General features: G+C 40.8%; 1 protein-coding gene across 1 annotated transcript in view; it reads left to right on the top strand.

Annotated features, from left to right (window-relative positions):
• LOC124134959 (pre-mRNA-processing-splicing factor 8) overlaps positions 1 to 16,266 on the top strand; it is a 41,792-nt gene that overhangs the window by 9,802 nt on the left and 15,724 nt on the right. The window contains exons 8-26 of the mRNA XM_046500076.2: positions 702 to 807; positions 1,374 to 1,564; positions 2,012 to 2,131; positions 2,566 to 2,755; positions 3,494 to 3,613; positions 4,028 to 4,162; positions 4,505 to 4,714; positions 5,274 to 5,390; positions 5,966 to 6,082; positions 6,560 to 6,649; positions 7,547 to 7,710; positions 8,414 to 8,540; positions 9,075 to 9,267; positions 9,832 to 10,019; positions 10,691 to 10,855; positions 11,357 to 11,430; positions 11,681 to 11,827; positions 12,400 to 12,610; positions 14,137 to 14,253. Coding sequence (XP_046356032.1) covers positions 702 to 807; positions 1,374 to 1,564; positions 2,012 to 2,131; positions 2,566 to 2,755; positions 3,494 to 3,613; positions 4,028 to 4,162; positions 4,505 to 4,714; positions 5,274 to 5,390; positions 5,966 to 6,082; positions 6,560 to 6,649; positions 7,547 to 7,710; positions 8,414 to 8,540; positions 9,075 to 9,267; positions 9,832 to 10,019; positions 10,691 to 10,855; positions 11,357 to 11,430; positions 11,681 to 11,827; positions 12,400 to 12,610; positions 14,137 to 14,253 — 2,782 coding nt within the window. The remainder of the gene's footprint in view (positions 1 to 701; positions 808 to 1,373; positions 1,565 to 2,011; positions 2,132 to 2,565; positions 2,756 to 3,493; positions 3,614 to 4,027; positions 4,163 to 4,504; positions 4,715 to 5,273; positions 5,391 to 5,965; positions 6,083 to 6,559; positions 6,650 to 7,546; positions 7,711 to 8,413; positions 8,541 to 9,074; positions 9,268 to 9,831; positions 10,020 to 10,690; positions 10,856 to 11,356; positions 11,431 to 11,680; positions 11,828 to 12,399; positions 12,611 to 14,136; positions 14,254 to 16,266) is intronic.

Below are 16,266 nucleotides of genomic sequence, written 5' to 3' on the forward strand. Positions count from 1 at the left end.
CGCTCGTCACGCCGAAGACCCGGGTTCGATTCCCGACATGGGTACAATGTGTGAAGCCCATTTCTGGTGTACCCCGCCGTGATATTGCTGGAATATTGCTAAAAGCGGCGTAAAACCATACTCAGTCAGTCAGTCAAATTTTTAAATTTTTCAAGTTTTTTATTTGTTGTGTTTCCATGGGCTAAGTCTCAAACAAGTAGCGTTTGTTTCCCACCAAAACTCAACACCTAATGAATATTTCTGCATGAAACCATTATGATTATCTTTTCAGGCTATAATTTGCTATTATTGTTTTTTGGTTAGATTAGAATAGAAACGTTAAGGTTAAAATTAGAAAGGTTATCAAAAGCAGACTTGTTGTAGATATTCAAGTCAACATTGAAGTGGATTTGAATTTTCCGTTCTTCCTAATTGTTTTCTTGTGAAAAGTTTGCGTGTGTGTTGAGTAATTTTGTGATTTCATGAGACATGTGAGGAGGCATGCTGCTAGTCCATGAATCCTTGTGTCAAATCATGATAGATCAGACCTGCTACATGGTATATTGGTTGACAGTACTGAGTGTGTGCAGTCACCTGCTGAACTTGTAGTACAACTTGCAGGCTCAAGTTTTGAAGGAACCGTCCAGATTCAGATACTGTTGCAGTTGCCCAGCATCCTCTGCTGCCAAACACTACATGATTATGACCGATAACTGTTTCAGGTACCATACCCCAAATGTTGTCTTCATCAAGACGGAGGACCCCGACTTGCCGGCGTTCTACTTTGATCCTCTCATTAACCCCATCTCACACAGGAACACAGTCAAGGTAATGCATGAAGGAATGTGCCTTCACATGGTCAGATGTTCATTCTGGTTGGGAACAAGGGTTCTCAGGCACTGTCATCATTAACAAAACATTTCCAAATGAAACACTTTATTGTGATACCTTGAATCTTGTTTGGATCATGTCCTAAATAGCATGACATTTACTGTTTGGCTTTATCAATGGCTGATATCAGATTAAAGAAAAAAGTGATAAACCAGTAGTTTCATCTCCATCCAGCCTCACATCATTATATCATTCCTAAATACCTACAGTCGATGCAACTTTGTTTCTTCATGAAAAACAGCATTAAGCATTGACCAACCCAACATTCTTGCTTCATGTGAACCACATCCATTGTCAGTTACTATACAGAGATATAAAAATATGAATAAGAAATAAAATGACTCTCATTTTTGATAAATTGGCTGAAAATCTAATGGATTATTGTGGTCTAGCAAAACCAACTTTCACCTGGAGCAATTTTTAATTTCTTTTACAAACCTAGTGTGCAACGATTTTGTGGTTTCCAATGATCAGTGAGATACAATCTATTCCTTTTCTCTCAGGGTACAGAGCCTCTGCCTGACGATGATGAAGAGTTTGAGCTGCCCGAGTTTGTGCAGCCATTCCTTGCTGAAACCCCCCTGTACACTGACAACACAGCAAATGGCATTGCTCTGCTGTGGGCACCACGACCTTTCAACCTCCGGTCAGGAAGGAGCAGACGAGCAATGGATGTACCGATTGTCAAAAACTGGTAGGACATTGCTTGTGTTTGTGATTCATTGTTTGAAAGTATGAAAATTGTGAGTGAAATCACTCAACTGGATTGTTTCTTTTCATGCCAGATGTATTTGTTCTACGAATGAGCCTGCTGTCTTTTGCATCTCAGTGAGTATCTGCAATATGCTGATGTGGCCTTAAACAATAATCACACTCAGTTTGATAAGAAGTCTTTTTGTTTATGATTTTGTGTAAACAACAAATTCAAGGGGGTTTAGGAAATTACCTGACAGCATTTTCATTTTGCTTCTTCATGGATTGACCAATAATATCTGTAGAACAAGGATTTTTTCAAAAGAGTTCTTTTGAAGGAATTTGAATTTTATTTCACAAGCTCTTTTGGGAAGGAAATATTTAGATATGAAGGATGATTTAAACAGTGTGTAAGTGCCATTATCAGACTGAGTATTTCCTCCTTCAGGTACAGAGAGCACTGTCCAGCCGGCATGCCAGTGAAGGTGAGAGTGTCCTACCAGAAGCTGCTCAAGTACTACGTTCTCAATGCCCTCAAACACAAGCCACCCAAGGCTCAGAAGAAAAGGTAAGTCACAATATGTGATATGGTAGTACTGCTACCAAATCTTGTAGAAATGCCATTTACTATGTATGTCAGGTTGCAAAAGTTGAGATAATATCTGGATATTTGACATCTGTGATATAGCTGAGAGGACTGTCAAACAACTTGGTCACTCGCTGACTTTATTGATGTGAGGCATTGACTGGTGATGTCAAGGACCAAAAATTAGTTCCCATTGATAATTTTTTAGGAGCTCATTTGTCAGATACCAGGTTGATTAATCCATTAGTTAAAGTGTTTGCTTGTCAGCAGAAGGGCCAGTTTAGATTCCCAGCAAGGTAAAATGTGTGAATCCCTGGTGCCCTCTGCCATAACATTCCTAAAAGCAGTGTAAAACCATACTCAAACACTTTCTGACTATCTTCAAACCCTTTCACATTTTCCCTTTTGTTTTTCAGGTACCTGTTCAGATCCTTCAAGGCTACCAAGTTTTTCCAGACCACACAGCTGGACTGGGTTGAAGTTGGCTTGCAGGTTTGTCGTCAAGGTTACAACATGCTCAACCTCCTCATCCATCGTAAAAACCTCAACTATCTGCATCTGGACTACAACTTCAATCTGAAGCCTGTCAAGACCCTCACCACCAAGGTATGCCACTGGACTGTTTATCATGGTCCAGCTGCTCAAATCTGTCTTCAGGCTATGTGTGTCTTATGTCTAAGCTAAAATATGTGAGCTGTGACAGTATGGCAGTGGCTTTGGGGAAAAGGGATCTGGTATTAGTGTGAAGTCTTAAAAAGCAGTATAAAATGTTGAATAGTCTTGGCAGTGTAAAATAATGAATGATCTTTGATAGCAGTGTAAAATGGTGAATAGTCTCGGCAGTCTAAAATGATTGGTCTTAAGATAGCATTGTAAAATGGGGAGTAGTCCCAGCAGTGTAAAATGATGAATGGTCTTAGATAGCAGTGTAGTCTCAGCAGTGTAAAATGGTGAATAGTCTTAGCAGTGTAAAATGGTGAATAGTCTTAGCACTAAAATGATGAAAAGTCTTAGATTACAGTGTCAAATGGTGAATAGTCTCAGATTGCAGTGCAAAGTGGTGAATAGTCCCAGCAGTGTAAAATGGTGACTAGTCTAAGCACTGTGAAATGATGAATAGTCTTAGATTGCAGTGTAAAATGGTGAAGATCTTGTATTAATATGTTTGAATTAGTGTCTGTTTAGTAAAAAACAAATGACATAAGTTCAACCACCTTGTGTCTGAATCATGTAAATACTTACTTATAAATAGCTATGGTTCTCGATTTTACTGAGATTAAAAAAAACAAGTTCCTGTGTTTTATACATATTCCACTTCATGTTGTGTCCTTTCTTTTGAAATAGGAAAGAAAGAAGTCCCGTTTTGGAAATGCTTTCCACTTGTGTCGTGAGATCCTGCGTCTGACCAAGCTTGTGGTGGACAGCCATGTGCAGTACAGACTGGGCAATGTGGATGCCTTCCAGGTATGTACAGGGGACAGCAGTTCAACTATTACTGGTTTTGACTGGTCATGGCTATATTCCTTCCAGGCCACTCTGATCAGCCTCAGATACGGATGATTACTGCATTAAACAATTACACCCTCATGACACTGAACAGTGTCAACATGGGTCAACTATTTATTGTTTGGGCTGTTGTTAACAACATACATGTCATGTAGCAAACACTTTAAAATTGACACATATCCAGGAAAAATCATTGGATTTCAATCAAATACTTGAGGCTGTAGGAACCTTGAAAGTCAACTTTCTTGGCATTTTAGTGTATGAACCCTTTGCTTACCAGTACTCAACATTGATGAGTTGATTAAGGATGCCGCAGTTGGACTTTGAACTGCCCTGATTTGTTACTTACATTACTCTGTTGATGTATTGCAGCTGTCTGATGGTATCCAGTACGTGTTCGCCCACGTGGGTCAGCTGACCGGCATGTACCGTTACAAGTACAAGCTGATGAGACAGATCCGGATGTGTAAAGATCTCAAACATCTCATCTACTACCGGTTCAACACAGTGAGTAGAAACTAACTGTTAAAACTGAATTACTGTTTATGGTAGTGTTTAACCCAACCCTTTCGAAGTTTCTAATCCCATGGGAATTCGGGTTTGTAATCAAGCTATGCTGGGCATAAAAGGTGACTTAATGGATTGGTTGGTTAGAATCAGTGCCTTTGTTAATCCCAAGTACCCTGACGGGAGTAGATTATTTCTCATATTGATCACAGGATTGGTCTGGTCCAGACTTAAGTTTGTTTTTGCACACTGATATATGTGAAATACATATTAAAGTATGGTAAAACCTACTCACTAACTCACTTCAAAGTTTGTTTACTAATTGCTGCCATTGTTCCCCAGGGCCCAGTAGGCAAGGGTCCAGGCTGTGGAATATGGGCGCCTGGTTGGAGGGTGTGGCTGTTCTTCATGCGTGGAATCACACCCCTTCTGGAGCGTTGGCTTGGCAACTTGCTGTCCAGACAGTTCGAGGGGCGACACTCGAAGGGGGTGGCCAAGACTGTCACAAAACAGAGAGTGGAGAGTCACTTTGATCTGGAGTTGAGAGCTGCTGTAAGTAACACAATTGTTGATACTAGCAATCCATTCATTTACAATAAGATTTTAAGAAATGCGAAACATAGCTGTTTATATAATATGATGATGAAGGTTGTGTTTTTGGAGTCTAAAAAGTTGACATCAGATTATTGAGAGGGAAATAGCTACAACAGAAATGTTTGATTGACTTTTTTATATTATATTAAAGTACAGCCATTTTACCTCAGAGTATAGATTGCTGCATAGGAGAAACTCAGACATGTTTTGTGACGCGGTTGTAGCAGTACATCTTGACCTGCGGATCACCTGTCCTCAATGTTATCAGACAAACATTTTATCTGTAAATGTGATGTGCATATGCTGACCAAATCTTTGTTCCAATGCGTTTATTCCAACTTGCAAACAATTCATTTCAGACTGGTAGCTTATGTAACATGACCTACATTTTGAAGAAATTTGACTGTCACTTGTCATGGATTTCTGATTATCTGAATATGGAACCCTGAAAATTTGAATTTAAAATTAAAATATGTTTCTTTACAAGATTTTAAGATTTAAGATACATTTTATTCAGGTAATGCACGACATCCTTGACATGATGCCAGAAGGGATCAAGCAGAACAAGGCCAGGACCATCCTGCAGCATCTTAGTGAAGCCTGGAGGTGCTGGAAGGCCAACATTCCATGGAAGGTGAGACTTCTAGGATACCAGGCTATGCTTAATATGGAACCCAATTGGTGATTCTGTCTGTTCTACTTATTCTTGTTGTGTACTTCCCAAGGAGCTGAGGATGAAATTTGAGTGCACACTGATCCAAAAGCTGGGATAATTATAATATCGGGCCACGAGCCTTCACTTGGTGAATAGAATCTGGCACGTTATAAATGGACATTGTTGTTGTGTTAGCCTGTTTACGAGGTTCAGGTGGTAACGGCCTGACTTGGTTGATTGTGTGTCATTGGTGCTCATTCTATTAGCCACTTGCCTGTCGAGGTACAGATATAATATTTACAGGGTGCCTTGATATTCACCTGATGAAGGAGTAAGAACATACTCCAAAACGTGTTCCACATAATAAAGAAGTTAACATCCATAAATTCTCTTCCTTATGTGTGTGTATCACTGCCTTGATATTGCAGGGATATGGCTGACTATTGTGAATTTCCTCGTATAATGAGATTTAAGGAATGAAATGGGCATGAATTACAATCTTTGAATTCCTTAGTTTTGATTTAATTAAGAAATGTATTTTTGGTTGCTCTCAGGTTCCTGGATTGCCGACCCCAATAGAAAACATGATCCTGAGGTTTGTGAAGGCGAAGGCTGATTGGTGGACTAACACAGCTCACTACAACAGGGAGAGAATCAGGAGGGGAGCCACTGTGAGTAGATAGGGGGCTTAGGTGTCCTACACCTCATGAAGCCAATACAGTGGATATGTGCAGGGAAAACACTTCTCTGCTTTTCATTTGTCTATAACAGATTTATTTTAAATTTTCAAATCCCCCGACTTCCACCATTTTGTTGACACATCCGTCAACAGTTGATGTGCACCAATACCTTGAACATTGTTGAACATCTTGTTTGGGAAAGAAACTTTAGATTCTTTAAAATTTGAAAATGTAATGGTATTTCCTGCCTGAAACTATTTTGAAGTTTATTTTCTCAGTGTCATTTTCAATTTTAGGCCTAATGTTGGAATAAGATAGCTGAAGCACTTTGTGATTTTCCATCAATGCACCGTGTAAACATGGTAAACATTTGATTATTAAGAGTTGAAGAATATGTTGAAATCCCTATATCTCAGATGTTTTTAAATGTATGTATCCCAATGTTTACAGTTTACATGATTTTAACAGGTTGACAAAACAGTCTGCAAGAAGAACCTTGGTCGATTGACCCGACTTTACCTGAAGGCTGAACAGGAGCGACAGCACAACTACCTGAAGGTAAGAGACTACTGGTGTCCACTTACTGTATTGAGGTAGGCAACAAGGAGGGTTAGAGAGGAGACATTTGAACATAAAATTGTGCATTATTTTGTTTTTGATTAGTATTTTGAAATATTTCCTGTGTACAAATCAGAAAATATTGAAACCACACTATTCTTCAGAATAGATCCTACATTTTTAATGCAACAACTTATCTCGATGATGACAACCTGACAAGCATATATCTGATTGTCTGTGTGGTCAACTGGAGCCTGAGAGATAGAGCTGTTATTGACAAAATTTACTATTTTCAAATAATGCTTCAATATTTGCACTTATGAATTTCTCATTATACTAGCCTTAAAGGATAAGTTGCCAGTGGTTAAAGTATACTTGTAAATGTTGTTGGGAATCGATTGTAAAGTCATGATTGATGTTTGGATCATCCCAACCAATTGGTGGGCATCATTTTGCTGTTAAGTTCAGTATCACACATGACAAAAACAAACAAGTATTTAATTCAGCTTTTTATCCCCCCGTATATGCGGGACAGATATATATAAAGTCATCATCTGGTCTGTCTGTCTGTCATGCTTGCTGTAAAAGGCGACGATGCTTGTCGTAAGAGCGACTAACAGGATCGGGTGGTCAGGCTCGCTGACTTGGTTGATGCATGTCATTGTATCCTAGTTGCTTGGACTGATGCTCATTATATCAATCACAGGATTGCTGGTCCAGACTTGATTATTTACAGACTGCCGTCATATAGTTGGAATAGTGCGGCGTTAAACAAACAAACAAATTGTCATCTTCTAATGACTCTTGTGAGATATTGTATGATATTTATAGATTTATGTAAGAAGACAGTTACTTATGTCAGATATAGATATGCTCACGTGGTCTGTCATGTTGTAGGATGGTCCATACATCACTGCTGAGGAGGCAGTGGCTATCTACACCACTATGGTCCACTGGCTGGAGTCTCGCCGCTTCTCCCCCATCCCGTTCCCTCCACTGTCATACAAACACGACACCAAGCTTCTCATCCTGGCTCTGGAGAGACTCAAGGAGGCATACAGGTGAGATACAGACAGTGTACTACAAGCATCTCCCATGGGTTCTGGTAGGATGTCACAATATGTCACCAAACACTGTTGCTTGTCAGGAAAGGTGACTGTGGATCAGGTTGTCAGGCTTGGTGACTTGGTTGATTTTTGAATCAGTGTATCCCTACGGCATGAATTTATGCTCATAATATCAGTCCTTGGTATACCTGATTCAGACTTGATTATATAAGGGAGCACAGGTAGTGTAAGGTTGTCTAAGGTACTGCAATTTGTTCTGCAGAGTTGCATCCCTTGGGAACAACAGACAGCTCTGATCATTGGGTCGAATCCCGGCCCGCCAAGATTCTGATTCTAAGTTTGTCAGCACCATATTCACGCTCGTGGGTTTCACTGAAGTGATAAACGTCTGAAAACTGCATCACTTAGACTTTCTTCCCACATCAAGCTGACACTCCGTGATATAACTGGGCTACTGTTCAAATCGTCGTTAAACCCAACTAACTCACTTGAACATGTACAAGCCACCGTGATAAAGGCGCATACAAAAATGTTTTATGCTTACAAGTGGATATGCAGTTTATTTTTCTGTGTCAAATATCAATCTGGTTTGTAAACAAACATAAATCTTGGTTGAATCAGTTTGGTTTTAAATGTGGTGGGTTTATTGAGGGACTACAGTTTAATACTGTTGCTCAGTTCAGCCCTTGTGTTCCAGTGTAAAGAGTCGACTGAATCAGTCCCAGAGAGAGGAGCTGGGTTTGATTGAGCAGGCCTATGACAACCCTCACGAGGCTTTGTCCAGAATCAAGCGTCACCTCCTCACACAGAGAGCCTTTAAAGAAGTAAGTACAGTTGAAGACAGCTGGTGACTAGTTGCCTGTATATTTCACAAGCCACAAATAAAATGAACTTCGAAAAAGTAGAGTCATTATCACATGTTGAAAGTTATATACTATTTGATATGAGATGCATATATCCATTAACAAGGACAGTTGTTTTGTTTGACCACAGGTATGGGTTCATGAAAGTTTTTCTTGAGATTGGGTGTGGAGAAAGTCCCCTAACCTTTTCAGGAAGTTTAATATATGTATACCTCTACTAATAAAATACCCAGTTTGGATTTCCGGATCAAATTGCTCCCATGTAGCCTATGCTTAGGTGTTTACTAAATTGGATCATGGTCAGACTCTGTGACTTGGCTGATTGCATGTCATTGTACCCTTGTTGCATAGATTGTTGCTATGCATTCAGTAAGTAGTTGGTCTGGTACTAACAGTTATATTCAAGCCAATGTGATGTGACTGCTTTGTTTCTCACACCCATCAAAGTAAGAAACTTTGCTGCTGCTTTAGTTGGAACTGTTACTGTTCTCTTAGGTTGGCATTGAGTTCATGGACCTGTACAGCCACCTGATCCCAGTGTATGACGTGGAGCCTCTCGAGAAAATCACCGACGCCTACCTGGATCAGTATCTGTGGTACGAGGCTGACAAGAGACGACTCTTCCCTACGTGGAGTAAGCCCTCAGACTCAGAGCCTCCTCCACTCCTGGTGTACAAGTGGTGCCAGGGTGAGTACCTCCACATTACAATGATCAACACAATACGATCTGGAGAAAACCTCAACACATACAATTGGTTGTTCCGAAAGGAGAAGCTGACAATTTTTTATCATAACATCCAGCATGTACATCAAAGTTGTTTTTCCTTAAAGGGTGGCTGTACTCCAGTCTGTGTTGACCTATTCCCTGCCTTGACATTATATATGCAGTCAAACACTGTTGTGTTGGAAGTTGAAGGGGCCTACCTAAATACTCTGAGTTATCCGAGGTGCGACAACAAATGATAAATAAAGAAGGAATATGCAGGGACCAAGCTTTTACTTCAAGACAACCGAAAGTTCAACGCATCAAAGTTTGACACAAGGGTGTTTGACTGTAATACCATGTTTGAAACTTAGACCTTGTCTGTGTAATTAGGGTTATCATTTACTGCAAAACTGGTGTATGTCATATAATTTTAACCAGCAGACCGACTTATTTCAGGAACAGGAATAAAAAATTGCTGGACCTCCCAATCAGGCAAGCCTAGTCCTCCTTTAAATGAGAAGATTTATTTGGCTTCTGTTGTTACAGGTATCAATAACCTCCAGGATGTGTGGGACACGAGTGAGGGGGAGTGTAACGTCATGCTGGAGTCCCACTTTGAGAAGATGTACGAGAAGATTGACTTGACGCTACTTAACAGGCTGCTCCGTCTCATCGTGGATCACAACATAGCTGATTACATGACAGCCAAGAACAATGTCGTCATTAACTATAAGGTAGGACTGCTAACTGGACTTTGGCTCTGTTCTACTAAGCTATCTTTGTGCTATGACTGTCGTAAATCTGTATTAAGGGATCATTGAAGTGCTAAGATTGATATGTTGAATGACGTCAAACTTTGTGGAGAATGGTCATTGAGTAGTGGCTATTCTTACACTGAAGATTCTGTTGTGATCCTCAGGGATAGACACAGCCACTTGTCTGTAAGTCCGAGACTTGTGAACATCTAGAAGGGCTAGTTTCATTGCCCTGAAATCTTGTGATTTCACATAAACCAGTACCCAAAAGGAGCTGTGTTTGATATGACCATTGGTTTGTACTCTCCTGGAGCAGAAGAGGGCTCCAGTACCCCATGCTTGTCTTGTGTCAGATGGTTACCCTAACATGTGGATCATTGTTATACACCACTGGTTTGCTGAAGTTGATTGCGTCAGTCTGCTATCATGTGCCTGGAGACAATAAGCATAATATAACATTCTCATTCCCACTTACTTTGTTTGATGAAGCATCTGTAGTATCAGATTGTTTTCTCCTCGGTAATGGAAACAGTATTCACTGATTTTGTACTGAAATATTGCATTAGCAAAAGGAAATTCACATTGATAGCATTGCATGTTATACACACAGTAATCATTGCTCATAGATCACCATTGTTCTTCCCTTGTAGGACATGAACCACACCAACTCGTACGGCATCATCAGAGGTCTGCAGTTTGCATCATTCATCGTACAGTTCTATGGGCTGATCCTGGACCTGCTCGTCCTCGGCCTACACAGAGCCAGTGAGATGTCCGGCCCGCCACAGATGCCCAATGACTTCCTCACATTCCAGGTATGAGATATTAGTTAATGACAGTTTGAGTGTTATGTCACAGATTTGTGGTCAGCATTTGAAGATCGTAGTACATCCAAAAATAGTAATAATGAATACTAAAGGTTCTTCCTGAATTTTCTGGGTTTGTGTACCTGGTTTGTGTTTGCACTTCTGCCCGTGCAGTGTGCAGTTTAATCTTGCACTCGCACCTTGCAATTAAATGGGTAATGTAGGGTCAGTGATCTATTTTGAGGCACATATAATTCTCTCACTTGGGGTATAAGTGGTCAAGTGGCCTTGTTCTGCAGTTTTTTTTCGTAAGTAGCACTTGTTAAAAATTTGCTTTGAATCACAATTTGACATTGCTTTGATCATTGCCTTTTGGGTTTAACCAGCTTCACAAACAACTATGACCTCTATCACTTGGGATAATTCCCAACATGCCATGCCATCATTTGACTTAAGTACTGATCAAAGTGGTCCTAAACCCAATTGTTCACTTGTTTCTCTCTGTTCCAGGATGTGGCAACAGAGACAGCACATCCTATACGGCTGTTCTCCCGATACATTGATCGTATTCACATTTACTTCAGGTATGTGTTGCATAAATGATAATGGTGGATTTCAATTGCAGGCTGTAGATCATGAAGGTTTTTCTAGATAGTGACTATATTTTCCTTTTTAAAAATTTCTCCTTGAAAGTAAATTTCATATAATGATTTCTTCCTTACAATAGGCCTATTGTACTCTATACATATTTATACGATCAATTAGTTTCATCATCCAGAATTACATTGGTTTTATAATGGTGGGCAGAGTTTCATTTCAATGTTTTCTGTGAAGATTTACTGCTGAGGAAGCTCGTGACTTGATCCAGCGCTACTTGACTGAACACCCGGATCCCAACAATGAGAACATAGTGGGTTACAACAACAAGAAGTGTTGGCCGCGAGACTCCAGGATGAGGCTCATGAAGCACGATGTTAATCTGTAAGTTTAAAGCATTACTTCTTAGCTGGAGACATTACCCCCATAGGGATTCTTAGAATAGACTAGGTCCGCAGCAACCTTTGCATGTAAGAGACAGTTAAGTATCTGGTTGTGAACCTGCTCTGAATTAAACACAGCTGGTCCATAAATCAACTGCAAGTGTTTTTGAGATGCAGATTTTCAGTGGTTGCTGACTAGAGGCTGTGTATAAACCTCTATTGGTATACCAGACTTTGATCATTTTGATTGAATTTACAATTACAGACTGCAAAGTCTTGCTGTATATTAAATAGAAATATTTGTTCTGCTTTATTGCCAGAGAGGCAATGAACTTTAAGCTCCCATAATTATGAATGGGGAGGAGTGTTGCAAAGATTTGTCTAATAGTGTAGTTCCAGTTTTGCCTAAATTATCTGTGCTCATGGGTTCCAAAAAAGCTGTAATATACTTACGACTTGTGTAATTTATGGATTTCCCCCCCACATTAAACTGATGTGGCGTGATATAACTGGGAAAGTGGTGCAGAACCCAGCTTACTTGCATTGGTTAACACTGCTGTCGATCTCTTCTAGGGGTCGTGCTGTATTCTGGGACATCAAGAACCGTCTGCCGAGGTCAGTAACGACGATACAGTGGGAGAACAGCTTCGTGTCTGTGTACAGCAAGGACAATCCCAACCTCCTGTTCAACATGTGTGGCTTTGAGTGCCGTATCCTTCCCAAGTGCCGAACCACTCACGAGGAGTTCACACACAAGGACGGCGTGTGGAATCTGCAGAATGAGGTGAGTTAGAGATCAAGTGTCACCTGTGATGGTCCAATTTATCATGTCTCCATTCTCCCTTGACATGAACACTTGACAAAGTGCATTCAATATGTCTCTCATAAGCGAGCCTTGGATATATTATATCTAATCAGGAGACTGTTATACAGTCAAGTCTTGTTAATCCGACAATCGGCTTTATCCGACACTAATGATGGGAACCGATTAAATCAGTTCTATTTAGACCCGTTAATCCAACAGTCTCGCACTCTGACTCTGAAACACCTAATTTGCAATGAATTACCGAATTCACTCATTAATCAGTCTCGTTAATCTGACAGTGATCAGCTGACAGTGATCAGCGTACTCCGTGGCCATCTGCCCGCGAGCACCCAGCCCGTGTCGAGTCGGCTGGTAGCTGCATATTACAAAGCTGCAGAATTAAAATTTGCTTAACAATAAACAATTAATGCTTTGAATAAAGAAAACAGGATCAATCACATGCTTAGATTACCTCAATCTCATTAGAATCAGTTCTCACTGAGGACATCCCATTACATGTCATGTCAGATGAACCTATCGCAAACTATGACCGACGAACGTTGGTACTACTTAATACATACTTGTTAATCCAACATAATCATATGCAACCAACCATGTCGGATTAACGGGACTTGACTGTATATTGTTTTCTGGCGTTAGATGTTTGCATAAGTACTTATGCAGCAAGGTTTTCCAAGTAGTATTAACCCAACTGCTTGTTTCAGTCAAAGAATGGTGTTATTTGATAGGGTGGCTATATTTATCGTCGTGCCATTCACACTGTTAACCTGACTCAATGCAGATAGGTCCAGGATATTTATCATTATAGAATGGAGATGTACTACACTGGATAATTTACTGGAAATGTCATCTTGAAATTGTGCATTGTCTATTGTAGGAAATCTTCAATGTTTTAAAAAGTAAGAAATCGGGGTCATAATAAGTAGATTTGCATCCTTCCTTTTCGGAAATATGGACTTGCACAGAAGCTACTAACTAAATTCATTGGCAGGTGAAATTTAATTTTCACAAAAGGGAATATAATATATTTTATTTTAGTGATCAAGCTGTTTCAGCAATGGATGGCGTATTCCTTGGATTCGTTAGGTGTTTTGTACGGTGGCCCATAAGGAACATGGAGTCTGCTTTTTAATATTTTGATATTTCACTTACTTTTATCATAACCTTTTGCAAATTAACACAATTTGTCATACAAATATGTGATAAATCATGTATAAAAACAACCGAAAACATGGAAAATGTACTTTCAAGTAGCTATTGAATTGCTGAAATGTGAAGCGAAAATGTCAATAACTAAAATGAAAATGTCAATAACAAAAACGAAAATGTCAAAAACAAAAGCGAAAATGTCAAAAACTAAAATGAAAAATACAGAAAACTATTCCCACCGCGGTGGGAATATGGGCCACCTTAGTTATGTGATCATGACTGAAGTGCTTACAATTTGTTTATGGGTTGGTGATCCTATGTTTCCCTTGTGTCAGGTGACTAAGGAGCGAACAGCTCAGTGTTTTCTGCGCGTTGATGAGGAATCCATGCAGAGGTTCCACAACCGAGTTCGACAGATCCTCATGGCATCAGGATCCACTACATTCACAAAGGTGAGAGAGAAAGCTAGGCCACATGAACTCAATCTGCACATTCCTGCTTTTTTGAAATCTTAACAGGTATTATTTTTGCAGTTGTGTAATGTGTGACCAGTTGTCATTGAAAGCATGCATAAAATGCTTCTGATTAAAATCAGTGAGGAAAATGAAGTTATCACAGCAGCCATCCCTGGGGGTGCTCCTGACCCGGACTAGGGATATCCAGACCTGGGGTCACCGCAACCCGGTCATCCCTGGGGGTGCTCCTGACCCAGCCTAGGGATATCCGGACCTGGGGTCACAGCGACCCGGTCATCACTGGGATTACCGGTCCTGGGGTCATAGCGACCCGGACTATCCTGTGGTGTGAATGTGGCTGCTCCCTATGAGTTGGGGGGGGGGGGGGGGGGAAGCCCAAATGAGGTTGGGAGTTTGTAAGAACGAGCAACCGAGAGCCCCAAGGACTGTTTGAGACAGAATGGATAAGCCAATACTGGCATAACATGTACCACTTACCACTGTAAATGTGGATTGTGGGTCAACCTTTGCTTATTTGAGAAGACTATTTGGATGGGTTGGTAAGGCTCAGTGACCAGGTACCTTAATGACGCTGGACTGCGGCGAACACAGCAGTTCTATAGAGTTTATCTCTGTGATGACAAGATTACAAGCATATATCTGATTGTTTGTGATGTTGACTGGATTCTGAGAGATATTTACTTATACATACATTACAAATTGTTCATTTCTTTCTGTGTATTAGATTGGGTAAAAATGTTATAGACAGATTCCTGTTAATGTAATTATTATTTGTCCCATTCATGAAAATTCTAGGGTTTGTGCAACGACAACAAAACAAGTTGTATGATAAAATACAAATTTATTAATATTTTGGCAAAAATGGGGGCTGACTCGGTTGCTGCTGATGAGAATGATGATTTTTGAAAGAGAGAGCCACAGAGAGGTGTCGGTGTCGGTGTCCTGGGGTCGAAGACCCAGACGACCTCTGCATTGTCCTGGGGTGCTCCTGACCCGGACTAGAGATATCCAGACCTGGGGTCACCGCAACCCGGTCATCCCTGGGGGTGCTCCTGACCCGGACTAGGGATATCCAGACCTGGGGTCACCGCAACCCGGTCATCCCTGGGGGTGCTCCTGACCCAGCCTAGGGATATCCGGACCTGGGGTAAAGCGACCCGGTCATCACTGGGATTACTGGTCCTGGGGTCATAGCGACCCCGACTATCCCGTGGTGTGAATGTGGCTGCTCCCTATGAGTTGGGGGGGGGGGGGAAAGCCCAAATGAGGTTGGGAGTTTGTAAGAACGAGCAACCGAGAGCCCAAAGGACTGTTTGAGACAGAATGGATAAGCCAATACTGGCATAATATGTGCCACTTACCACTGTAAATGTGGATTGTGGGTCAACCTTTGCTTGTATGAGAAGACTATTTGGATAGGTTTGTAAGGCTCAGTGACTAGGTACCTTAATGACGCTGGACTGCGGCGAACACAGCAGTTCTATGGAGTTTATCTCTGTGATGACAAGATTACAAGCATATATCTGATTGTTTGTGATGTTGACTGGATTCTGAGAGATATTTACTTATACATACATTACAAATTGTTCATTTCTTTCTGTGTATTAGATTGGGTAAAAATGTTATAGACAGATTCCTGTTAATGTAATTATTATTTGTCCCATTCATGAAAATTCTAGGGTTTGTGCAACGACAACAAAACAAGTTGTATGATAAAATACAAATTTATTAATATTTTGGCAAAAATGGGGGCTGACTCGGTTGCTGCTGATGAGAATGATGATTTTTGAAAGAGAGAGCCACAGAGAGGTGTTGGTGTCCTGGGGTCGAAGACCCGGACGACCTCTGCATTGTCCTGGGGTGCTCCTGACCCGGACTAGAGATATCCAGACCTGGGGTCAGCGCAACCCGGTCATCCCTGGGGGTGCTCCTGACCCGGACTAGGGATATCCTGACCTGGGGTCACAGCGACCCGGTCATCACTGGGAT

The sequence above is a fragment of the Haliotis rufescens genome, unplaced genomic scaffold, assembly GCF_023055435.1.
Source record: "Haliotis rufescens isolate VD_foot unplaced genomic scaffold, xgHalRufe1.0.p SCAF_15, whole genome shotgun sequence".
In the NCBI taxonomy this organism is placed as follows: Eukaryota; Metazoa; Mollusca; class Gastropoda; order Lepetellida; family Haliotidae; genus Haliotis; species Haliotis rufescens.